We start from the raw sequence: 26,057 nt of genomic DNA, 5'->3' as shown, positions 1-26,057 counted from the left end.
GAAAAGCACTGGTATAGAGAGGTATAATTATTCGGCATTGGAATAGAGGTGAGAGGGGAGAGAACTAGATCGATAGATAGAAAGAGAGATATGTAGGTAAAGAGAAACACACGAATATAGATATAGACGCAAAAAGAAACAGATATAAACAGAGAGAGAGAGAGCGAGGAAATAGAAGTAAAAAAAAACAAAGCGAGAGAGAAATTGAGAAATACAAGGGAGTGAACTGTTGTCTGACTAATTCTCCCGCCAACAACTACTTCACCTGGTCAGGTGTCACATTTGTGTTTACCTTTACGCATCTTGACACACTGTTCCTGTTTACCTTTACGTATCTTGACACTGGTACCGTTTCAAGGTAGACGGTCACTCCCCACGAGTCTCCAGTCGAAATGGTTGTCTCATTTACTGTGTTGTTACTCTGTTTAGTCTGGTCACATGCAGTTGAAGGTTCGAAAACAGACAGCAAAAAATCACAGGAGCTTGCTACGTCTCTCGGCTCTGTAGTGGTGGTCGGGGCTGGAGTGGCTGGATTAGCAGCGGCCAGGTCCCTCTCCAACTCTGGCCAGTGGGATGTTACTGTGTTAGAAGCACGGAGGGAGCGCTATGGGGGTCGTGTGTGGACTGACCGCATCAACTTTGACCGTGCAAAAGGTAAGAAGAAATTGCTTCCGCATCATGTTTATTGGTCATTTGGTATTTTAATAGGTTTAATTAAAGACAGTGAACTAATTATAACAACGGACAAACAAATCTATACAGTCTTCTTATGTAAAACATATATCGCTATTAAGGAAAACTACCATTCTAGTATCTTCCTATTTTAGCGACGTAAAATCTTAAGTGTTACCTTATTAAGTGTTTTTCTTCTGTCACGGCCAGAAAATTACCTTTTTTTTTTAAAAAAAAAGTTTGTTATTGTATTCTTTTTCTAAAAAGTAAATTAGTCAATAAAATAAAATTGTACAAACAGTTCCTGTTTTCCATTTAATTTGTTTTTCATCCCGTAAGTTTCTGAAAAATGGGTATTTTTAGATGAAATTTTCGAAATTTTCTCCTGATACCTTTCTGATGGCGTAAATTACGATTATATCGGAATTTAATATGGAAAAAAAAAAAAAAAAAAAAAAAATTAACTTTCTCTCCAGCTAGTAATCTAATAACTACTTAGTGCTGAACTTGCTAGAAATAACAGCCAAATTCTCACATATTTTATTAGCTTAAAAACAGTAAGGTTTCTTTGAATAACCTAATCCTGGTGGTCTTTGATTTTAACGTATCATTTTCACATTAAAATTAAAGATTCCTTGTAATGTCATATTGTTTCTGGGGTGGGGTGGGGGGAGCTGGGACGAGATGTCACAACAAAACGACCTTTAAATAAAGACATGAGCCAATTTGACCTATGATTAAATAATAATAATGGCAACCCTATACAATAACGTCGGAAATTCTGTTTTGCCTAAAATGCTTATTCCTTTGAGTTTACAGGTTTTGAATAGGATTGTGTTTTTCAATTTTCATTTTTACTCCCCCCCCGTATCCTTTTTTTAGGCATGAGAAATTACAGTTATGTAAAAGAAAAAAAATGTGACAAATTTCGTTTTGAAAGATGTTTTTTTTTTTGTGTATTTGTAATTAGCTTATTCTAAACTTTCAGGAATATTTTCATTATTAAATACACAATACTTTTATCAACATGGTGAGGTTGTTCTGTTCTTGGAAATATTCTTAAATTAAAAAAAAAATTCTTGTCAAAAGCTCGATCCTCCTACAGCCTTAAATTATTGAATATTTAATCCTATTGTTTAAAAGCTGAGGTGAAGCTGTTTGCCTGTTTCGCTTAGAATATTCTTTCATTGTTGAAAAGTCCAGACATGGCTGTGTGGTGATGAAGTTAGCTTCCCAACCATGTGGCCTCGGGTTCAATCCCACATTGCAGCACCTTGAGCAAGTGCCTTCTACTATAGCCCTGTGCCGATCAAAGAAATCTGAGTGGATTTGGTAGGTGGAAACCGAAAGAAACCTATTGTTTCTGTATGTCGTGTGTATCTGTTTTGTCTGTCTGTCAATCTATGTGTGTTTCTTGTGTCTGGTTGCTTTGACATCATGTTATGGTTGTAAACGAGCATCACCATCATACAAGCAGTGTTGTTCATTTTTAGTCTTCAATGAAAAACATATTTGGAAACAGGTGAAGGTTGGTGACAGGAAGGGCATCCAACTGTAGAAAACTTGCCTCAACAATTTCCATCTGACCCATGCAAGAATGGAAAAGTGGATGTTAAATGATGATGCTGTCTTGAGTAAATTTTTTTTTCCTTTTTGGCACATCAATCAAAAACTAGTCTTTAGATTTTCTAGTGTCAAATTCCTGACTAAATAAGTTCAGTTTCATAGAGTAAAGACGTTTCATTCTACCCCCACAGAAAATCTGAAGAACTCACTGTAAGAAATGTTAATCATCAACTAACTTAACAAGGTAAAATATATTCCTTTTTTTTTTTTAATAGGTGTTGAAGCTGATCTGGGAATTGTTATGTTTGATGATGATGACCCTGAGAACATGTTGAGTGAATTTTTGGGTCCATTTGAAGTGAGTCCAAAGCGTATTGAATTCAAGCAGTTGATTGATGGTAACACAAACAAAGTCTACCGTGATTTGGAGTTTGAAAATTTGGCTCAGATCCATCAACAGGTGAGTTATTCATTACCCATCACAATCTTCTATATACTAACTACCAAGACATTCAGCTTTGATAACCCAAGAGAGACCGCAAGAGAGTTAAGCAGGGATTAGTATAAGAGGTTTATTGCCTCAAGTATGTGTTAAATTTGTAATGGACTTTTTAGTCCAAATAAATTGTTTGTGTAGAAAAATTGTAAGAGGTTTAACACCTCGATGTATATACTCTTTTACTTGTTTCAGTCATTTGACTGCAGCCATGCTGGAGCACCGCCTTTAGTCGAGCAAATCGACCCCGGGACTACTTCTTTGTAAGCCCAGTACTTATTCTATTGGTCTCTTTTGCCGAACCGCTAAGTGACGGGGACGTAAACACAGCAGCATCGGTTGTCAAGCAATGCTAGGGGGACAAACACAGACACACAAACACACACACATACACACACACATATATATATATATATATATACATACATATATACGACAGGCTTCTTTCAGTTTCCGTCTACCAAATCCACTCACAAGGCATTGGTCGGCCCGGGGCTATAGCAGAAGACACTTGCCCAAGATGCCACGCAGTGGGACTGAACCCGGAACTATGTGGTTGGTTAGCAAGCTACTTACCACACAGCCACTAACCCTTTCGTTACCAACCTGGCTGAAACCACCTCTGGCTCTGAGTACAAATGTCTTGTTTTCATAAGTTTTGAATTAAAATCTTCCACCAAACCTTAGTCACAATTTATGTTCCTAACACTAGCTGAATGATAAGTAAGTTATTTTACTAAATTCTTTGTTATATTTAAAGTAATTGAAAGAAATACAGAGCATCTCAAAATAAATACAGTAATGAAAGGGTTAAATATTGAAAAATGTAAGAGGTTTAATACCTCAATGTAGGATTGTGAAAGAACAATGTTATAGAGAAGCAGAGGGTTGGCGGGCACTTCTGTCTTCTCCCATCCTTATCATTCATTTCATTAACGTCTTGTCCAGCCCGCAAAGCTACCTAATCTTTGTACAGTCTTTATGACAAATTTAATAAAATAAAGTAGATATAGACCAACAAAGTGATTATTTCACAGGTTACATTCAACCTGAATATTTTCCTACATACTTCATATCTCCTCTCTGCTGTCTTATACCCACTCCACACAACAAGGTCAGGCTAACATACCTTGTCACATATAACGTGACATACCAATGACAGGGCTTCTCTATGGTTGCTCGACCTGCTAGAAATAGCAGTCAAGTCTCCTTGATCACTATTTATTGCACATAAATTTTAACAACAAAAAATTTTATATGGACCCCCCAAGGGCCATGTAGACCTTGGTTGGGCACCACTGGTCTACAATCAGCCATTTAACCCTTATTTCTTTACTACCCACAAGGTGCTATGCACAGAGGGGACAAACAAGGACAGACAAACGGATTAAGTCGATTATATCGACCCCAGTGCGTAACTGGTACTTATTTAATCGACCCCGAAAGGATGAAAGGCAAAGTCGGCCTCGGCGGAATTTGAACTCAGAATGTAGCGGCAGACGAAATACCGCTCAGCATTTCGCCCGGCGTGCTTAAGGTTTCTGCCAGCTCGCCGCCTTAAATCAGCCATTTAACCCTTTCATCACCATATTTCTGTTAAAATACACTGCTTTTGATTCAGTTAATTTTTAAAATAAGGATGAATTCAGTAAAATAACCTTGTTGTTTTTAATCTCATGTTTGGAACAAAATCAACACAAAATTTTGTTTGACAGTTTTAGTAAGGATCTTGTTAAAGCAGGAAGTTTGGGTCATAAAATCAGGGTCTGTGACAGGCAGGTTGATAGAAATGTACAACACAGCAACAATAATGATATGGCATGTGGTTGGTGCATTCAGACGAAAACAAGATAGAATTTAAATGCAGACACATTTAGGTCTTTATAACAATCATGTTCAAATTAACATAAACGTGCTGATGTGTGCCATTCGGAAAACCTCGTGGGTTGTGTGTGGCCTCCTGGCTGCATAAATAATTTGAATTAAAATTAAATTTTAAATAATTTAAAATTAAAATTTAATTGGATGTGACCATGCTGCAGCAGCATTATTATATCCAAAACAGGATTGTTGAGCCAAAAAGGAATCCACTACATATAGGCGCAGGAGTGGATGTGTGGTAAGTAGCTTGCTTACCAACCACATGGTTCCAGGTTCAGTCCCACTGTGTAGCACCTTGGGCAAGTGTCTTCTACTATAGCCTCGGGCCGACCAAAGCCTTGTAAGTGGATTTGGTAGACGGAAACTGAAAAGAAGCCCGTCGTATATATGTATATATATATATATATATATATGTGCATGTGTGTGTTTGTGTGTCTGTGTTTGTCCCCCTAGCATTGCTTGACAACCGATGCTGGTGTGTTTACATCCCCGTTACTTAGCGGTTCGGCAAAAGAGACCGATAGAATAAGTACTGGACTTACAAAAGAATAAGTCCCGGGGTCGAGTTGCTCGATTAAAGGCGGTGCTCCTGCATGGCCGCAGTCAAATGACTGAAACAAGTAAAAGAGTAAAAGAGTATGCATGTGGCCCACTGGCTGTAGCTTGCTAATGACTGATGTAGTGGATTCCTCGTTGTCTCAATGATCCTGTTTTGGATATAATAATGGCTCAGTGGTTAGAGCGCTAGGCTCACAATCATGTTGTGAGTTCAATTCCTGGATCAAGCAGTGTGTTGTGTTCTTGAGCAAGACACTTTATTTCATGTTGCTCCAATTCACTCAGCTGTAGAAATGAGTTGCAACGTCACTGGTGCCAAGCTGTATCGACCCCTTTGCCTTTCCCTTGGATAACATCGGTGGTGTGGAGAGTAGAGGCTGGTATGCATGAGTGACTGCTGGTCTTCCATAAACAACCTTGCCTGGAATTGTGCCTCAGAGGGTAACTTTCTAGGTGTAATCCCATGGTCCTTCATGACCGAAGGGGGTCCTATTAATGCTGCTCCAGAATGGCTACATCCAACTAAAGAACAATTGAGTTTTAAATCTACAAATAGAAACAAAAGAGGCACATTGGTCTTGTTGTCAAAGTGTTGGACTACAGACTTCACCATGGCCAGTTCAAACCTCACTACAGTCAGTGTGTTTTTGAGGGGAAGAGTAGTTACATATACAGGGTAGTACAGAAAAGTTCTTGGTTTTAGGTAAAAGAAAATACAAGAGGATCAATTATGATTTTATTCAGCACATTCCCCTCTCAGAGTCACACACTTGCAGAAGTCCTTCAGCTTTACTAAGCCCTAGTGAAAGAACTTCAAAGGTTGAGCTTCCAATCTGGCCTTTCGCAATACCCTTAAAGCCAGGGACTTTTCAGCACCCTCTTGAATAACTAGTTTCCTTTGTTGTTGCTAAAGCCTCGGGACAGCCCTAATCTGGCATTTCAACATCATCATCATCATTTAACGTCCGCTTTCCATGCTAGCATGGGTTGGACGATTTGACTGAGGTCTGGTGAACCAGACTCCAATCTGATCTGGCAGAGTTTCTACAGCTGGATGTCCTTCCAAACGCCAACCACTCCGAGAGTGTAGTGGGTGCTTTTATGTGCCACCGGCACGAGGGCCAGTTTGGTGGTACTGGCAACAGCCACGCCCAGATGGTGCTTTTTATGTGCCACCTGCACAGGAGCCAGTCCAGCAGCACTGGAGACACAGCTGTAACAATCAGTTTTATTACACGTTTTATGTATTTCTGACTATAATCACAATGTAATCCATTTCTTATAATTGTTTCTTTTTTTCCCCTTCGACAGCTTTTAATGGCTGCTGTCCAGACTTCCAGTTCACCAACCAGAGATGTTTCATTGCAAGAAGCCGTTGACAATTTATATCGACTGCAACCGGTTTTCAAAGAGACCCTTCCACCGAATGTCTTCAATACCTTGACTTTAGCCAGATACAATCTGGCCCCAAAGTTAATCTCTTGCAGATCCTTGAAATCTCGCTTTAACTTACTCCCTAATACAGTTATTGAAGAAGGGTTCCAAGAAGTCCTCGACAGGTAACATCTTCTAACATCTTCCTTCTCACCATTTCTCTTTGTATGTGTGTGTCTGTCCCTTTTAGAGATCATGATTTGTTAATTATTGACAAGGCACAGGAGTGGCTGTGTGGTAAGTAGCTTGTTTACCAACCACATGGTTCCGGGTTCAGTCTCACTGCGTGGCACCTTGGGCAAGTGTCTTCTACTATAGCCTCGGGCCGACCAAAGCCTTGTGAGTGGATTTGGTAGACGGAAACTGAAAGAAGCCCGTCATATATATATATATATGCGTGTGTGTGTTTGTGTGTCTGTGTTTGTCGCCCTAGCATTGCTTGACATCCGATGCTGGTGTGTTTATGTCCCCGTTACTTAGCGGTTCGGCAAAAGAGACCGATAGAATAAGTACTGGGCTTACAAAAGAATAAGTCCTGGGGTCGAGTTGCTCGATTAAAGGCGGTGCTCCAGCATGGCCGCAGTCAAATGACTGAAACAAGTAAAAGAGAGTAAAGAGTAAGGCCATTTGTATATTTGTAGCAGAGATGTCTGACTGATTCAATCACCCAGTACATTACTGGTATGTTTTTATATCATCCCTGGAAGGACCAAAAATAAAGTCAGCTGTAACAAGATTTAGATTCTGTTTCTTGACTGTGTGGTAAGAAGCTTGCTTCCCAACCACATGGTTCTAGGTTCAGTTCCGTTATGGGACACCTTGGGCAAGTGTCTTCTATTACTTCCATCTCTTTGTTTACGTGTTTCATTTTACCTACATCTTTCTCTCTCTCTCTCTGCCTATCTATTTCTAGTTCTGTTGTCCCTCTCCACCCATCTTTATCATCTTTACCAGTGTCTTTTATTCCAACACCAAACAATCAAGCCAGTACGTGTTGTATAGCCAGCTGGAGACGATGTCTTCTGGGGCTAAATTACAGCAACATTAGTCCTAAACCAGGACTGCCATGTTATGTTGGCAAACAATCTTTACTACAAAGTACTGTTGTTGAATATCTCTCGTTGTGAGATTTACAAATAGTAATTCTCTAAAGTATTTTATTTGTACAAAAATTTCAGCTTTCATCAACTGACCCCAAGAATATCATTTTTGTACGTAATCCTCATTCCCAGGTAGCCCTTTCTCTGCTCTTTTAAATATGTCACAGATGAATCCCATTTTTGTCTTTTACTTTTCATTAAAAACATTGTTTAAACATTTTAGGTTGGTCAGTGGTGTTGAGCTGGAAGAAGCACCGTTAAATCTGGAGATGAATAAGGTGGTTTCTCAGATCAAGATAGCCCAAGTGGACAATACCAGTAAGGTTTTGGTCCGAACCAAGGATCGGCGCCAGAAGAAAGCAGATGCGGTCATTGTTGCTGTGCCGTTAGGGGTTCTCAAAGCCTCCCGAATAGCGTTTGATCCTATGCTACCTGTTGAAAAACGTGTGGCTTTGAATTCCTTAGGTAAGGTGAAATTTATGATGCAAAACAGCTCATTCATAAAAAACAAACCCTTTAATAATAATAATCCTTTCTACTGGAGGCACAAGGCCTCAGATTTGTGGGGAGGGGGCTAATCGATTAGATCGACCCCAGTGTTTCACTGGTGCTTAATTTATCGACCCCAGAAGGATGAAAAGCAAAGTTGACCTTGGCAGAATTTGAAAGCCGAGGTTGACTTTGTCTTTCATCTTTTCGGGGCTGATAAATTAAGTACCAGTGAAACTGTGGGGTTGATGTAATAAACTAGTCCCTTCCCTAAATATTTCAGGCGCTTGTGCCTTTAGTAGAAAGGATTATTATTATTATTTTCAAATTCTGGCCTGAGGCCAGCAAATTTAGGGGGAGGAGGGAATTTGATTATATCGACCCCAGTGATCAACTGGTACTTATTTTATCAACCCCCAAGTATTTCTTGTTCTTTTTCAGAAATATTGTGAAAAATGTGAATATTTGGTAGAGAAAGGGACAGAAAACTGAGTCTCTTAGGTTACCGAGTCCACTTATGGCTCTCCAACCGAGTAGCTCAGGTACCATCCAGATACAATGATTAGTGGTCATTTAACTATTGTGCTGTAGTGTTCACTATATCTTTATATATGTCATCATCATCGTTTAACATCCACTTTCCATGCTAGCATGGGTTGGACGGTTCAACTGGGGTCTGGGAAGCCAGAAGGCTGCACCAGGCCCAGTCTGATCTGGCAGTGTTTCTACAGCTAGATGCCCTTCCTAACGCCAACCACTCCGTGAGTGTAGTGGGTGCTTTTTACGTGCCAGACAAGGCTGACAAACGACCACGATCGGATGGTGCTTTTTACGTGCCACCGGCACGGAGGCCAGTCAGGGTGGCGCTGGCTACGGCCATGTTAGGATGGTTCTCGAGGCTGGGAACGGCCACGATCGGATGGTGCTTTTTATGTGTCACCGGCACAGAACGTGCCACCGTTTACTTATATTTGTGTTTACTTATATTTGTTTATATGTGTTTGCTATGCTTGTGTGTGATTTTGTTTCATGGTGTATTCATGTATATCCTATATCTTTAACATCTTTCAGTTTGTGGAGTGTGGCCATATTGGGGTACTGCCTTGAAGGGTTTTGTGAAAGAGATTGACCCCCTCCCTCACCAGTACTTGTTTTTTAAAGTCTGGTACCTATTTTATTGTCTGTCTTGCTGAACTACTAAGTTACAGGGATGTAAACAAACCACCACCAGTTGGGATGTGGGACAAACACAACACTAAGACACACACATTGATATATACATTAACACATACACACTCTTATGACTGGTTTCTTTCCGTTTCTGTCCACAAAATTCTCTCAAGGTTTTGATCAGACCAGGGGCTATAACAGAAAACAATTACCCAAGATGCCACACAGGGGGACTGAACCTGGAACCATGTGGTTAGGAAGCAAATGTCTTACCACATGCCACACCAGTGTAATTATGATTTGTGTGCATGTGAATCTGTATCTGTCATCCAGTTTCCATCCATGATATATTGGTGTAATCTTTCTTTTTTTCTTTTCTTCCGTTTCTTCCCCCAACGTACAGAGGTTAGCAGTGTGAATAGCGTTGTCTTTAAATTTGCTTCAATATTTTGGCCAAAGGACACAGAACTCTTCCATTTCGCCGCATCCGATATGAGTGAAATTGGATTGATGACCACTTGGTTAAACACTGGCTGGTTGTCTCGTCGTAAGGATCCGTATTTGACCACCTTTATCCAAGGCAATACTGCTACCAAGTTTGGAAATTACTCTGACACCCAACTTAAAACTATCGGTTCGTATCTTAAAACTATTTATTCATATCAAATATCAAATAACAGGGGATCTTGTGTGTTTTGTCCTCATCTTACGAATGAGTAACTAGTAACTCTGTTACTTCAAACCTTATTTCCTTGTGTTGTATGAATAATGAAAGATGGGGATTGAATGTAGGGGGCACATATAAAGGCTGGCAGGAGGTGAGCCTGCTGTGTTGAATATGTGGTATTTGTTATGGGGTTACAAAACATCTGGGAGAAAACTTGGAATAATAGGAATTTGATGCTGTATGGAAGACAACAACAACAACAACATCATCACCACCACCACCATCATAATCAATTAGTGTCCATTTTCGATGCTAGCAATGTTAGGAATTGAATTCATGACCTTACAATTGTGAGCTGAATACGGTAACCCAGTAAGCCACATGGGGGCTGCATGTCAGAGCAGATATTGTATCTGAACTACCAAATCACAGATCTTTAGTTCAAATCCAGTTTAGGTCTTTCATCACATATTTGGTGAAGAGTACACCCCCCCCCATCCATCTCCCTCTTGGAAACAAGAACCAGTGAAAGGATTTACTTGTTAAAGTTTCCAAACTACAATTGCCTTAAGATCCCCCCTTAAAGTTTGTGTCATTTATTTAGAGCATTTATTTACAGTCAAATGAACTAAGTCAGTGCTCTATGTTTATCTATTAAACTTCATTTGTAAATCTTTCACCCTTAGATGGTATTAGAGGAGTTCGTTTAGATGAAGTTTCCAGTTTCCTGATTCCTCAGTATTGGAGGCCTAACTGTTCCTCTCACGAAAATCATAAAGTCCCGCTGGTGAGACCCATATTGGAGTACGGGATTCAAGCCTCTTCTCCTTATCTCCTCAAAGACATACATCATCTCGGAAGAGTCCAGAAGCTGGCTACCCGCATGGTTCTTGGTCTCACGCATTTGTCTTATGAAGAAAGGCTGAAGACGCTCGACCTTTATTCTCTAGAAAAACGCCAATGCCGTGGTGATCTCATTCTTGCTCACAACATCATAAGCGGAAAGTGTAACCTCTCGAAAGAGCTGTTCTTCACTCCTGCTCCAGAGCGTCGGTTGCGGGGTCACTCCGAAAAGCTCTATCTGCGACAATTTCATCTCAATTGAAGGATAGGGGCTTTCTCCGTCTGGGTTGCAGATCCGTGGAATAAGCTGCCGGACGAGATAGTGAAGATGCCGATGACCACTCAGTTCAAAGTCTCCCTTGACCACAAATGGCCTGAACTCTTTGCATGAACACCCTCCCTGTACCTAACTCCATGTCCCCCTACATGGCCTTGCTTTTTGCTTTTTGAGCCAAAAAATTAACTTAACTTAACTCACAAATATTTACACAATTCCATATTCTTTTCACATCAAAGCTGAAACAATATTAACAGGATTTTGAGGAAATCTTAAAGAAATTTATTTAACTATTTTAACTATTTTATAAAGAGAATATTAGTTCTTGTTTAACCCCAGGTCAGCCTTGATTGAGTAGATTCATGATCAGAGGTATTCCGTTTGTGACACTTCATCCTGTTTTTTTTTTGTTATTGGTGTGAGTGTGATTAAGGGAGATTTGGCTGCTATTTCTAGCAGGTTGAGTGATTACGTAAAGGCTTTTTTTGTTTGCTTCAAGGTGTTGGTCAAACAGTAATGCTGTTTGTGTGTCTGACTGTCTGAAAGACAATAACTTCCATACAAAACTCCAATAACTAACAATACACTTGACTGTTTCTTCTAGCACTGGAACGGTTAGCAGCAATGTTTCATTTGAAGAATTTGTCCAAAGATGCCATCTTGAGTGTGACAACAAGTAACTGGGCAGCTGATCCTTTCAGTCAGGGACTTCTCTCTTACCCCACCGTCGGTGAGTATTCTCATGTCAATTTTAGTTATAATAATAATAATAATAATGAAATTATTGTATACAGTGCTCAGGTGCACCACAACTTGTCAGAAAGTGCATATAAAGTACATGCAGTAATGTAGAAATGTCTGGAAAGTGAACATGCTTGTATGTGTATGGAGGGGAGAAAATCAAGTGTAGTGTTGGCCAATCTCAGGAAGCATGGAAGTTTTGAAGGATGCAGTGCTCCGACAACTAACAACCGATGCCGGCAGTTTGTTCCACGCTTCAGCAACTCTCAGCGTGAAAAAATGTTTCCTGAAGTCATGGGAGCTGTGCTGTTTTCTTACTTTGTAAATATGTCCACGGGTGTTAGATGGGTGGAGTTTGAAGAGGTGCTCAGAGTTATTGTTTGTGCGATGGTTGATAATTTTATGGGTGTCTGCCAAGTCAGCTGCCAGACGTCGGAGTTTCAATGTGTCCATGCCCAGGGAAGTAAGGCGTTCAGGATATGGCAAATGCCTGATGGAGGGTATTCTTTTGCTAGATGTGTGTGTGTATGTGACATGATAACCTCATCTTCTCATATGATGGCCATTTCACATTCAACCTGATAAGGTCTAATTTACTTTCATCATTACTTGTGCATGAATAGTCACTATGCAGCCATCACCATAGGAGTTTATAAAATACAAAACGGATCAAGATATGAAATGAATAGTGAGACATCCGTATGTCTTTGGATTTAACCCTTTCGTTGCTGTATTTATTTTGAGGTGCTCTGTGTTTCTTTCAATTATTTTAAACTAGCAGTATCGCCCAGCGTTGCTCGGGTTTGTAAGGGAAATAACTATATAAGCATTTTTAGAGTTATAGCAAAAAAATGCATTAAAAATGGAAAAAAGATTATGGTAAATTCTTTTTAAAATCGTTGACTCATCATAGACATTTTTAGAGAGTTACTTCCCTTATATAATAGTGAAAAAATGCATTAAAAATGGAAAAAATGATGGTAAATTTTTTTTTAAATTGTAGACTCATCGTAGACGCGCGCTAATACTCAGAAGGGCTCGATATGAATCACGACTATAAGATACCCAGTTTTGGTTAAACTGCACCGCAAAATGTGGGAGTAGTTAGGAATCTAAATCGTAAGAGACGGACACACAACTTGACTTTTATATATAAAGATATATCAAAGAATTTAGCAAAATAACTTAGTTATCATTAAGCTAGTGTTAGGAACATAAATTGTGACTAAGGTTTGGTGGAAAATTTTAATTCAAAACTTTTGAAAACAAGACATTTGTACTCAGAGCCAGAGGCAGTTTCAGCCGGATTGGTATCAAAAGGGTTAATGTGGTACCATCAGTACTGCTTTCTACATGGCACCAGCATGAGTGCTTTTAACCCTTTCATTACTGTATTTATTTTGAGATGCTCTGTGTTTCTTTAAATTACTTTAATTATAACAAAGAATATAGAAAAATAACTTAGTTATCATTAAGCTAGTGTTAGCAACATAAATTGTGACTAAGGTTTGGTGGAAGATTTTGATTCAAAACTTATGAAAATGAGACATTTGTACTCAGAGCCAGAGCCAGTTTCAGCTGGATTGGTATCAAAAGGGTTAAGTGATAAATGCTTGCACAACCCTTTTGCCACTCTCTCGGTCACCAGTGACAAGCTTTGCAAGATGTCAGGTCCTATTTTAACTATAAGACTACAAGTTTTGCTGCCTCTGTTGAAATGGTGCCAATCTGTAAAAATGTTTGTTTGCTTTAAAGTTTTGTCTCCAAAGATTTAACATATATACCACCCCTACCCCACCTCGTTCTTCTCCTTCTGTTAATGGTGTTGACTCATTTCACAGACCTTTGAGACAGAGTTTTTTTTTTTATTTATGTTCTATATTTTATTTGTTTCAATCATTGAAAAGTGGCCAGTCTGGGGCACCAGCTTCAAAGGTTTAGTCTAATAGTTCTCAATCAGGATCCATATGACCATTGGAGTGGGGCCCATATTAGCTTTTGTTGTTAAAGTTTTGGGGCTGTTGTAGAAGACACTTGCTCAAAGCGCCACACAGTGGGACTGAACTCAGAACCATGTCATTGAGAAGCAAACTTCTTACCACACTGCCACGCCTGTGCCTATTTCTTTTATTATTAAGAATAATTTTTGAAAATTCCTCAGGTGACAATGATTCTGTTTGGACCCCTTGTCTGTGTAACTATGGAGACATACCCACAGTTAGATCCTAGTCCCTAAATCAAAGCAGAAAGCCTGTATGGGATCACATTAATACATATTCACTGCTTATGTTTATACAAAACAACTACATTATTGTTATGTAGGTCAACATATACAAGGGGAGATGATGTTATATTTAATTAGGTCCTCCTCCCTTACATAGGGAGTTTCAATCCTGTTCCAGTCAACTTCACTTTTCACACTTTAGGGGCTTAATGAATAATTTCTTCTTCGATCTTCTTCCTTTATTGTTCCTTTCTTCATTCTTCTTTTCATTCTCTCTTCATTCTTCTTCCTCACTTTTTCTTTCTCTCTCTCTTTCTTTCTTTCTTTACATCTTTCTTTCCTTCCTCCCTTCTTTCCTTTCTTTCTTTCTTTCTTTCTTTCATTCTTTCCGTTTTTCTTTCTTTCTTCCTGATCATCATTGTCTTTGTTGTCAATGTCTCCGTCATCTTTGTCGCTGTCGTCTTTGTCACCCTGTCTTCATTGCTGTCGTCCTCTCTTCTTCATCGTTGTCATCTTCGTCATTGTCTTTGTCATCTTCGTTGTCTTCTTCATTTTCTCCTTGAGAAGAAGAAAGACACATAAAACTAAAGATTGTTATAATGTTGTTGATGCAGGTTTTTTTTTTTCTTTTTATCCTTTTCACTCAGCATTCTGTATCAGAAATATTGTTTCTCATTTTCATCTTTTTCTCTCTGCAACTGAAAGGTATGTCCCAAACCCAGTGGGATGCTGTCTCCAAGCCGGTCTGTCCTCACATCTACTTCGCCAACGACTATACTGACTCCACCAGATTCGGCACCATCCAGGGGGCGTTTAGATCTGGACTCCGAGCAGCTGAGCACCTCATGCAAGGGTGCCATGGAAATGTCCCACACCCCAAAATGAGATATTTAAAGGAGCCGAAGGGATCAAGAAAAAGGGGTCAAGGAAAGAAGCAGCTCAGAGCAACTGTAAAGGTCAACAGAACCAAGAAAGAAGAACTATGAGCTATTGTTGATATTGTAGTATGAGGTGATGGCCAGAATTGGAACTTACTAGTTCTGTGTTATCTTTGTGAATTATGTTACTGATTATTTGATATGTAAATATCACCAATGTGTGTATATACATATATAGTGAATTTGTATGTGTGTATATATGTATATAAGGTGGCGAGCTGGCAGAATCGTTAGTACGCCGGACGGAATGCTTAGCGGTATTTCGTCTGTCTTCACATTCTAAGTTCAAATTCCACCGAGGTCGACTTTGTCTTTCATCCTTTCGGGGTCGATTAAATAAGTACCAGTTATGCACTGGGGTCGATATAATCGACTTAATCCGTTTGTCTGTCCTTGTTTGTCCTCTCTCCGTTTAGCCCCTTGTGGGTAGTACAGAAATAGGTATATATGTATATATATTAACTTTCTCTCTCTCTCAATATATAATCCTATTTTTGGATGGTGAAATTCAAAGCACATAATACTATAAATAAAAGCATGTAAGTATTGGGTGGAAAATTCCTCTTGGATAGAAAAAGACTAAAGCTGTCCCACGGGCAGCTTCCAACTTTTCTATCCGAAAGGTTTTTAACCCAATATTTATATGTTGTAAGGCGGTGAGCTGGCAGAAATGTTAGCATGCCGGGTGAAATGCTTAGCGGTCTTTATGCTCTGAGTTCAAATTCTTCCAAGGTCGACTTTACCTTTCATCCTTTCGAGGTTGATAAATTAAGTACCAATTGCATACTGGGGTTGATCTAATTGACTGACCCCTTCCCCCAAAATTTTGGGCCTTGTTCCTAGAATAGAAAAGAATATATGGTACCAAGATAAGGCGGTGAGCTGGCAGAAACGTTAGCATGCCAGACGAAATGCTTAGTGGTTTTTCATCTGTCTTTACATTCTGAGATCAAATTCCACTGAGGTCTACTTTACCTTCCATCCTTTTTGGGGTTGAGAAATTAAGTACCAGTTGCATACTGGGGTCAATCTAATTGACTGGCCTCCTCCCCCAAAATTTCGGGCCCTGCGCCTAGAGTAGAAAAGAATATTTATATGATGTTGTTTATAGCTTTCTTGGCTTCGTGTTTCACCATTCCCCAAAAAGACTTAGTTCACACTCTTCGGATTATAAATTCTTATGTCATCAACCACACACACACACACACACACATATATCTAGGATATGAGGACTTTACATGAGGATGACTCAAGCTAACAGGCATGTGTTCAGAGTGCTCAAATAGGTGTTGCACTAAAATTCCAGTTAGAGCAGCAATTGAAGTTGTGGTTGTGTGATTGTCTTGCTCAAGAAACAGCTGATGGTGGTTTCCCTTTGAGTCAGAAGGAATAGGCTAAAGTAGTGAGAAACAGCAATGAGGAAATTGCCTTTCCTCACTACTTTAACCCACATGTGTGTGTGTGTGTGTGTATATATATATATATATATATATATACACACATACAAATGAAAGAGAGTGGCCGGCTGCTGTCAGACCATTCAATCCATGCCGGCATGGAAGGTGGACATTAAATGATGATGATGAATACTTGCCTGAATATTTGCTTCAACAAATTCTGTCTGATGCAGGCAGGTAAGGAAAAAATGGGCATTAGGTGACGAAGATGATTTAAAAAAAAAACTTGTTGGCCTTGGAGGAAGGATCACTGCCCATAGCTTTTGCAGACCCTGCTAGACCAATAAGACAAATGCCATTAATGTTCTTTTTTGAACCTTTCTAACACTAACAGTTGCAAGGAGGAAATTTGAGAGGGTTGGTACTCTGGGAAAGAAGGCTAGGGTGTTGTGGTTAGTGTAGGGCCTGGGAATTTAGACCCAAGAAGGGAGTACCTGAATGGAGATTGTGCAGTCCCAGTTAGCTCTAAGGAGCAGGGGCCATTAGAGTTGTAGAAAAAAGCAGTAAGAGGAGGTAGTGTGTCTGTGAGCCAGAAACGGGGGCATATCATCTGTGAGTGATTTTTATGCCAAGCACTTGGATGACTCTTTTCTGGTTGCAGTTGAAGATATTTGAGTGCACTGTGGCCTCAACACTGTCTCAATATGATTAAGTCTGTTACATAAGTTTGCCTATAAAATAGAATATAAATAAATAAACATTCCAGTATTAAGACTTGTTTACATTCCTTTGTTTATCTAATAGATTGTTTACTACTAAACTGTATCAGGATGTTTTACATTATTTATTTATGTATAAAGACGGCGAGCTGGCAGAATTGTTAGCATGCTGGACGAAATGTTTAGCAGTATTTCATCTGTCCCTGTATTCTGAGTTCAAACTTCATTGAGGTCGACTTTGCCTTTCATCCTTTCGGGGGTTGATAAATTAAGTACCAGTGAAACACTGGGGTTGATGTAATCAATTTACCCCCTCCCCCAAAATTTCAGGCCTTGTGCCTTCAATAGAAAGGATTATGTTTATACCAGTATCCCTTAAACATGTATTGGTATCTGTGTTACATTCCTCAAGTATGTATCAAAATGTGCGTTGCATTCCTTAAATATGAATCACCGTCTGTGTTACATTCTTTAAATAGAATCTATACTTGTGTCACATTCCATAAATATGTATCAAAATCTGTGTTACATTCATTTGCTTGTCTCATACAATGTATCATTTATATTTTTCTAGAAATAAAGAAATCATCGTTTTTAATAAAGCTTCTACACCTATCTCTTGCTACTTTTCGCTTTATATGACATTAACCTTTTAGCTTTTAAACCAAAGTGTCCTGCCTGTTTTGTGTTCGAAGCAGTCAGATCCAGCCTCTCACTCCTACCCTAAAAATAAACTATTACATCATTGAAATTTCAAAGCTATGAGATAATACATAATTAATAAATTCAAAACAATGTGAATTACATAAACATTACATTCGACAGAATAAACTGAATGATAAAGGGTTAACCATTTAACCCTTTTGTTACTATATTTATTTTGAGATGCTCTGTGTTTCTTTCAATTACTTTAAGTATAACAAAGAATTTAGTAAAATAACTTAGTTATCATTCAGCTAGTGTTAGGAACATAAATTGTGACTAAGGTTTGGTGGAAGATTTTAATTCAAAACTTATGAAAACAAGACATTTGTATTCAGCGCCTGGGGTGGTTTCAGGTGGGTTGGTAACAAATGGGTTAAGAATTGTTTGTCTATTATATATTTTAACCCTTTCGTTACCATATTTCTGTTGGGATGTTCTGTGTTTCTTTCAATTAATTTTAAATATAACAAAGAATTTAGTAAAATAACTTAGTTATCATTAAGCTAGTGTTAGGAACATAAATTGTGACTAAGGTTTGGTGGAAGATTTTAATTCAAAACTTATGAAAACAAGACGTATATACTAAAGAGCCTGAGGCAGTTTCAGCCGGGTTGGTATCGAAAGGGTTAACATTTCAAGTGGCCATTTAGACCCAGCTCCAATGTTTTACCTGTTTTATATTCAAAGCAGATCCAGCCTCTCACACCTACCCTAACAATAAACAATCATATCATTGAAATTTTGATACTGTGAGATATTGCATGATTAATTCAGAACAATATGAATAAATAAGTGTTGCATTTGACAGTAAACTGAAAGCTGAAGGCTTAACTCTAGCATTTTAAGTGGCCATCCACATCCAACTCTAATGTTCTGCCTGTTCTATGTTCAAAGTAGTCAGATCCAGCCTTTCATACCTACCCTACATTGTCATTCTAAAAATATACAATTACATCATTGATGTCTTGAATCTACAAGATAATACTCTTTTACTTGTTTCAGTCATTTGACTGTGGCCATACTGGAGCACCGCCTTTAGTTGAGCAAATCGACCCCAGGATTTATTCTTTGTAAGCCTAGTACTTATTTTATCGGTCTCTTTTGCCGAACCGCTAAGTTACGGGGACGTAAACACACCAGCATCGGTTGTCAAGTGATGTTGGGGTGGGGGGGACAAACACACATACATATATATATACATATATACAACGGACTTTCAGTTTGCGTCTACCAAAACCACTCACAAGGCTTTGGTCGGGTCGAGGCTATAGTAGAAGACACTTGCCCAAGGTGCCATGCATTGGGACTGAACCCGGAACCATGTGGTTGGTAAGCAAGCTACTTACAACACAGCCACTCCTACGCCTATTAATGCATGATTAATTCAAAACAATGCGGGTAAATAATAAATATTACAACTGACAGCTAAAGGGTTAAATCAAGAAAAATACTTTTGTGTCTTAGGATTATTAACCTTATCAGGGTATCTTTTTTTCTCCAGAAATGTAAATAAACCCAATCTGTTTCTTAAACGAGGGACATATTCATACGGCACAGAATGTTTTCACCTCAATAAACGTCATTGATTGGTTGAAATTGCAGAAACTGAAGAAGAAAAAAACCAAATATCTTACAAACTATATAGAATTTTCTCAATAAAGCCAAGAAAAAAGATGTTTTATAAACACATTCTACCAGTATACGAAGTTTAAAAGTGTTTAGTTACGTGGAAATTAATTTTAAAAAACTGCCGGTCAAACCGAAAAGATCCCACATTAAAACGCACCACATAATTCTTTTTCAAAATTTCAAGTTTCATTTCGTGGATGCGATGTGTGTGAGGGCATACCTACACAAGTGTGCCCCTGCCGACTTGGTTTCAAAAGTACCAATTAAAAAAAAAAAAAAAATAATAATTATTGTTATTGACTTGGTTTCCTCATAACTCCCACTAAAATGAATATTCTTTAATGAAATATTCTACAGATATGTTCCTGATTATATCGGAATTTCTTGTGAAAAAGTTTTTTGTGGATGGGGAGAGGAGTTTCGAAAATTTACATGAGTCACTTTGTTTCCTCATAACTTTACGTAAAATGGATATTTTTTAATGAAATTGTTCTACAAATACCCTTCATGCGGTGTAGAATCTGATTATATCGGAATTTAATATGAAAAATAAAAAAACAAAATGGTGGGCTCTCACACATACATACTAACAAACATCACACCCCCGTTCGCGAGCATTTTAAAAAATATTCGTTTACTAAAATATTCATCATACAGCTATTACACTCTTTATTATTATTATTTCGGCGATCTTTCGTCTCTAGTAGACCTTTCCGTCGATTTCCGTAAAAAAGTTTTTTTTTTTTTTTTTTACATATGAGCTTGCGGGAACTTTTGAAGTAATATACATACATATACACATACACCGAGTAAAAAATTCCAGTTATCTCTTTCTTTTACACATTACTCTGTCTCTTCACACACACTAACAGAAGCACTTCACTTACACAACATACTGTCTGTCTCCCACACCCCATCAAACACGCACACATGTACATCAATGCTTCACATGCACGGTAACTTCAAAAGAACTTCCCTCGTCATACAATCGCTTTCTCTTAGTCTCTTTCGCTCTCATTACTTCAAAAGTTCCCGCAAGCCCATATGTAAAAAAAAAAAATTTTTTACGGAAAGGTCTACTAGAGACGAAAGATTGCCTGATTTTTTTTTGCTCAGGTCAAACACTAGAGTTTAAAGGTCATGGTCTGACGATGTGAATTTTCCGAGTCCTCTTCCCCACACCCCGTTCGCGAGCGCGCATTTTTTTTTTACATATTCGTTTACAGCAAGTTGTTTTACACCTATTACACTACTTTTTTTTTTTTGCTCAGGTCAAACCCTTTAGTCTGACCGAAAAAAAACACTACGTAGTGTAGTAGTAATACTACTACTACGCTAGGGTACCTGTAGAAAGTTGAATGTGATTTCGGAATATAACGAGGAAAAATTCAGATCTTTTCTAAAAGTTACGAGGGAAAAGCTCGGATCTTGTGAATTTTCCAAGTCCTCTCTCCACCCTCTTAGAAAAGATTTTCCCAACAAATTTCTTCGTAATCGCAATGTATGCCGTTTGAAAGGTATTTCTATAAAATTTAACTGAAAAAAAAAAAAACTCATTTTCCTAAAAGTTACGAGGGAAAACTCGGATCTTGGGAATTTTCCGAAGTCCTCTCGTTGCTTTGCGCGTATACTCTTTTACTTGTTTCAGTCATTTGACTGCGGCCATGCTGGAGCACCGCTTTTAGTCGAGCAAATCGACCCCGGGACTTATTCTTTGTAAGCCCAGTACTTATTCTATCGGTCTCTTTAGCCGAACCGCTAAGTGACGGGGACGTAAACACACCAGCATCGGTTGTCAAGCAATGCTAGGGGGACAAACACACACATATATATATACATATACGACAGGCTTCTTTCAGTTTCCGTCTACCAAATCCACTCACAAGGCATTGGTCGGCCCGGGGCTATAGCAGAAGACACTTGCCCAAGATGCCACGCAGTGGGACTGAACCCGGAACCATGTGGTTGGTTAGCAAGCTACTTACCACACAGCCACTCCTGTGTGGTATATCTATATAAGTATATTTATTTTTTTACATATTTGTTTCCTACACATTGTTTTATACCCATTCCAGTATATTTTTGGGATTTTCATTTCCGGGGCAAGATGTAAACATTAACCTTTTTTTTTCATATTCGTTTACTACATGTTTTACACCTATTACACTATATATATATTTTTTTTTGGTTGGGTCAAACACTTGAGTTTAACCTAAGTGGTCACTCGATATGTTAGAAATAGCTAAATTCAGTCAAATCATATTTACTGTCTAAAGAAAGACACATGTTGGATAATGTAGGTCTGCAAGCCTCTAAAATAAGGAATGGTCAGAGATGGAAGGCCGCTGACCATACATTTAGTCGATCAAGGATTAACCGGAGACAACATAACGATGATCCTGACGATCTGTTAAGAAATAAATTGGAAACGAAATACTGAAGTGTTACCTCCCTTGCAGTTGCTTAGAAACTAACTTACTGATGCTAACACCAGGTGGCGTTAGTAACTAACAACAAAAATATTTGAAAATGGCTTCGTTTGAATTTTCAGAAGAAGAAATAAGAAACGAACTTGCGCGATTTGGGATTAAGGATATCGACCAGAGTACTTTGCGTGAATTTCGAGAAGATATTCTAAATTTGATGAAAGAAAGTAGTTACAATTCACTTCAGAATGTTGATAAATCCACTACAATTTCCCCTTCTTCCAGTAACTCACCGGTCACTTGCCCAAACTTGTCTTCGTCGTCCCCTCCTGCACCCTTTTCTATAACTTCTCCAACGTTCACATCACCAGCTGCCGAGAACGTTGAAGATGCTAAGTCATATCTAACTCACACAGGTAATTATCGTTCTGTTAATTCCATGGAGCCGTCGTCTGTTACCGTTTCTCACAATCGGCCCCAGAATACAGTTGAAAGTTACGAACACGTTGCTTATAGAAGCTGTCAATTGTTCAACAGTGTCAATAAGGTGGATGGTCACTCGGGTATGACACTCAACCATCAATACACATACACTCAACAGCCACTGACTAATGAATCGGAAACGGAACATGAAAAGCAGGAGAATCTCCTTCGAACTTTCACCAGAACAAACGTTCCGCAGCCAAACCAGGTAAATAGTTTTGATCATCCCAAGAACAAAGAAAACGCTTGGTCTCGTCAAGTTGTGCCTTCGTCATCTTCCTCCTCCCTCTCATCACAAGTATCGGTCTCCAAACCATCACAAATCGCCTCCACCGACACCGAAAAACCTCCACTGCTAAACACTTTTGTTACCAAGAGGAAGGTGTCTCGCAAAGGCCCCGATGGTAAACGTTACATCGATGAAAGTGAATCTGTGTGTAGTATCAGTAGCACTAGTAGTAGTGTCTGTGGCAGTTGCTGTAGCAGTATCGCTGACCCCGCTGAGTACCAGAATCGTCTGAGTGAGATAACAAATAGAGACGGCTATTTCTATCCGAGATCTCCAAGTTCCTGCGATAGCCGGCCCAAGTCCACGATTATAGTTACTCCGACACCGCCGAGATTGAAGAAAAACAGGAAGACAGACCCCGTGAGTAGGTTCCATGAATTTCAGAACTACTGGGACCTGCACAAGCCTCCCGGTGAAAATAATCACAACGCCCTTCGGTGGAGCATTAAAGAGAAAATTGCCAAACACGACGTCATAGGAAGCCGTCCACGGAAAACTTTCGTGCCCAATAATTATGTGATACCTTCACAAAACCCGAGACATTCTCTTCGATGGCAGATACGGACTGATCTTGCCTATGGTGTCATGCCAACCGTCGCCAGTTACGACTACTGAGTACATTCTCTGTATGTGTGTAGTTTTACTTTTAATCAGTTCATTATTTTGTATGATTAGCTGTACAAATCAAGTTGTATATATGCTGATGTATGTATAAATTAACTTATGTATGGTCAAATTTTGTAAATGTCTCTAGATGTAGAAATATTATAGTCCTCACTAGAACGGACATACCCCTTCTCGCACTTATTTCAACCTGGTATTTACAGTTCTCTATTTATCAAATGAAATTATGCTTTAGCATTCTGCAACACAACACCATTTTAAACTGGCACACACAAATGTGTATATATATCTCTCTATGCATACACACACATTCTTTTGTTCTTTTACTTGTATCAGTCATCTGACTGCGGCCATGCTAGAGCATTGCCCTGAAGGGTTTTAGTTGTACAAATCGACCCCAGGACTTTGTTTTGAAAGCCTAATACTTATTCTTCTATTGGTCTCCTTCACTGAACCATGGGGATGTAAACACACCAACATTGGTTGTCAAGTAGTGATGGGAGGACAAACACACACACATATATTTACAAAGAGCCTTTTTCCAATTTCTGTCTGCCAACTCCACTCATGAGGCTTTGGTTGACCCGAGACTAGTAGAATACACTTGCCCAAGGTACCACGCAATGGGACTGAACCCAGACCCATGTGGTTGGGAAGCAAGTTTCTTATCACACAGCCAAGCCTATACACATACACACATTCTACTCACAAAGCATAGGCCAACATGAGGTTATTGTAATCAACACATGCCTCAGGTACCATGCAGTGGGACTGAATCTGTCGTGAACCAAGAACATATAATTGGACATTTATTTTATTCTTTGTAATTTGCTAACTTAACCAATTAAACTAATTAATTTCTTTTAATTCCACTTTCTCAATCAATGGTGGTCCTTCTATTTTTAACAACATATGACATTAATAAGCCTATATAAATGAAATGGTTACAGCCGAGGACTGAAACAGGCTGGTGGATTTGATAGTGTGTGTTTGTGTCTTCCCGTCTTAACATTCTGGGATGGTTGTAAATCAATGGTTCTGAACCAGGGGTCCATATGAGATTTTTGAGGGTCCAAGCAAGCAAAATAGTAAATTGAAGAGTCACAGTAATATTTTAAAGGTTCATGAAAAAATTGCTTTAGATAATTTATTGCAAGAAACAAATAAATTTTTTCCTCTGAAATTTTAAATCGTTCAACCTACGCAAGTGAATAACAAATTAAGGAATTTTGAAAGGAGTATCTATAAAATTAGTTTTAAAACATCTAATGGCTATGGGAGTGGAGTGCAGGTCCACCAGAATAAAATACTAATCAAAGGGGTCCATAGGTCAAAAGATGGTTGAGAATCACTGTTATAAATGATTGTCACAGTCATACAAGTAGTGTTACTGGTAATGGGGTAATGTTACCTTGCTTGGTTAACGGGTAATGGTTGGTGACAGGAATGGCATCCTACTGTAAAAGATTTGCCTCAATTAACTCCGTCCGACCCATGCAAGCATGGAAAAGTGGATATTAAAACGAGATGATGCTGATGCATCAATATTCTGGATCTCATATTGCGAAGATGCTGAATTTTGTGTTGGTCTTGATGATGATAATGATGATGACGATGGTAGTGGTGATTTCACTGGCATGTATCTTTCTGATTCTGAAATCATTGGAATCTGAAAAAGAATCCTTTAATATGGTCCTAGAGCTCATCTGTAGAGAGTTTCAAATGTAGCCAATGATTTAAAATTACAACAAGCTATTTTGATTAGTTTTCATAGATTGTTACTTATAAGCATTCCAAATATTTATTTTGTTTTCAACTGTTAATATGTGTGTGTGTGTAAATACGTATGTATGTGCTATTGAGTTGTTTCAACTCTTATTTCTAGCAATATTTGTGCTGATTAGATTCCTTGTTCAATGATGTATATATTTTTGCCTTTAGGTTATATAACTGTGAATTACCCACTCACATTATATTTATATATACATATATACATATGTATGTGGTAACAGAAAAATGAGAAAAATATAAGCTTGCTGTTTCCATCTGGAGAACATTTTTTAGTAACACTTGGATAACAGTTATAAAAGACATCTAATGACCTGAACACTTTCTTGAGAATGGATTAACTACTCTGCTCTTTCCTTATTTAAACTTTTGATTGACTTGGTTTAATAAATTTTTGTTGACTGTTGGACTTGTTTAATTTTTGCTTGTCATTTCATTGCTAATTTTTTTCTCAATGGTCACAGGTCCTATAGACAATTGCAGTGCCAGTCAAATTGATGGGTGTCCCAGACCAAAATTCTTTTCATAAAAGATTCAGTTTCTGTCTACCAAATCCACTCACAAGGATACTTGCTTAAAGTCCCTACACAGTGGGACTGAACCCAGAACCATGTGGTCGGAAAGCAAGCTTCTTATTTCTTTATTGCCCACAAGGGGCTAAACATAGTGGGACAAACAAAGGGGTTAAGTTGATTACATCGAACCCAGTGCGTAACTGGTACTTATTTAATCGACCCCGAAAGGATGAAAGGCAAAGTCAACCTTGGTGGAATTTGTACTCAGAATGTAACGGCAGACGAATACCTATTTCTTTACTACCCACAGAGAGGACAAACAAGAACAGACAAATGGATTAAGTCGATTATATCGACCTCAGTGCGTAACTGGTACTTATTTAATCGACCCTGAATGGATGAAGGGCAAAGTTGACCTCGGCGGAA

General features: G+C 38.7%; 3 protein-coding genes across 6 annotated transcripts in view; 2 read left to right on the top strand and 1 right to left on the bottom strand.

Moving 5' to 3' along the window:
* The first annotated feature begins 202 nt into the window (after positions 1 to 202).
* LOC115223386 (lysine-specific histone demethylase 1 homolog 3) lies at positions 203 to 15,756 on the top strand. Of its 2 annotated transcripts, XR_005003597.1 has the most exons (8): positions 203 to 654; positions 2,514 to 2,698; positions 6,485 to 6,732; positions 7,931 to 8,172; positions 9,770 to 10,000; positions 11,758 to 11,883; positions 14,824 to 15,249; positions 15,498 to 15,756. XR_005003597.1 is itself a non-coding variant. In XM_029793897.2 (7 exons), the coding sequence occupies exons 1-7, from the start codon at positions 393 to 395 to the stop codon at positions 15,102 to 15,104; spliced, it is 1,575 nt and encodes a 524-aa protein (XP_029649757.1). In that variant the 5' UTR covers positions 203 to 392; the 3' UTR covers positions 15,105 to 15,251. The 2 variants fall into 2 exon arrangements, 1 of the variants encoding a protein (XP_029649757.1); XM_029793897.2 differs by lacking the exon at positions 15,498 to 15,756 and having other exon boundaries at positions 14,824 to 15,251.
* Positions 15,757 to 16,507: 751 nt separating this feature from the next.
* Positions 16,508 to 26,057, bottom strand: part of LOC115223387 (bone morphogenetic protein 7-like) — a 39,113-nt gene continuing 29,563 nt past the window's right edge. The window contains exon 8 of one of the 3 annotated variants that reach the window (XR_005003598.1): positions 16,508 to 16,529. The gene's annotated coding sequence lies outside the window, so the exon portion shown is untranslated. Of the gene's footprint in view, positions 16,530 to 25,152; positions 25,165 to 26,057 lie in introns of those variants that run through there. The other 2 variants (XR_005003599.1, XR_003882805.2) reach the window with 2 other exon arrangements.
* Positions 21,968 to 25,533, top strand: LOC115223389 (hydrolethalus syndrome protein 1 homolog). Its single transcript, XM_029793901.2, has 2 exons — positions 21,968 to 23,330; positions 25,270 to 25,533. The coding sequence occupies exon 1, from the start codon at positions 22,036 to 22,038 to the stop codon at positions 23,317 to 23,319; it is 1,284 nt and encodes a 427-aa protein (XP_029649761.1). The 5' UTR covers positions 21,968 to 22,035; the 3' UTR covers positions 23,320 to 23,330; positions 25,270 to 25,533.

This window comes from Octopus sinensis, linkage group LG23, assembly GCF_006345805.1.
Source record: "Octopus sinensis linkage group LG23, ASM634580v1, whole genome shotgun sequence".
Taxonomy (NCBI): domain Eukaryota; kingdom Metazoa; phylum Mollusca; class Cephalopoda; order Octopoda; family Octopodidae; genus Octopus; species Octopus sinensis.
This window is presented reverse-complemented; position numbering and strand designations above follow the sequence as displayed.

Bases quoted from the DNA above. Each gene is read 5' to 3' on its own strand.
- LOC115223386 (XM_029793897.2), top strand. From the start codon at position 393: ATGGTTGTCTCATTTACTGTGTTGTTACTCTGTTTAGTCTGGTCACAT. The intron at 2,699-6,484 runs GTGAGTTATTCA...CCCCTTCGACAG, and splicing joins TGGCTCAGATCCATCAACAG to CTTTTAATGGCTGCTGTCCA. The intron at 10,001-11,757 runs GTTCGTATCTTA...TGTTTCTTCTAG, and splicing joins CACCCAACTTAAAACTATCG to CACTGGAACGGTTAGCAGCA.
- LOC115223389 (XM_029793901.2), top strand. From the start codon at position 22,036: ATGGCTTCGTTTGAATTTTCAGAAGAAGAAATAAGAAACGAACTTGCG.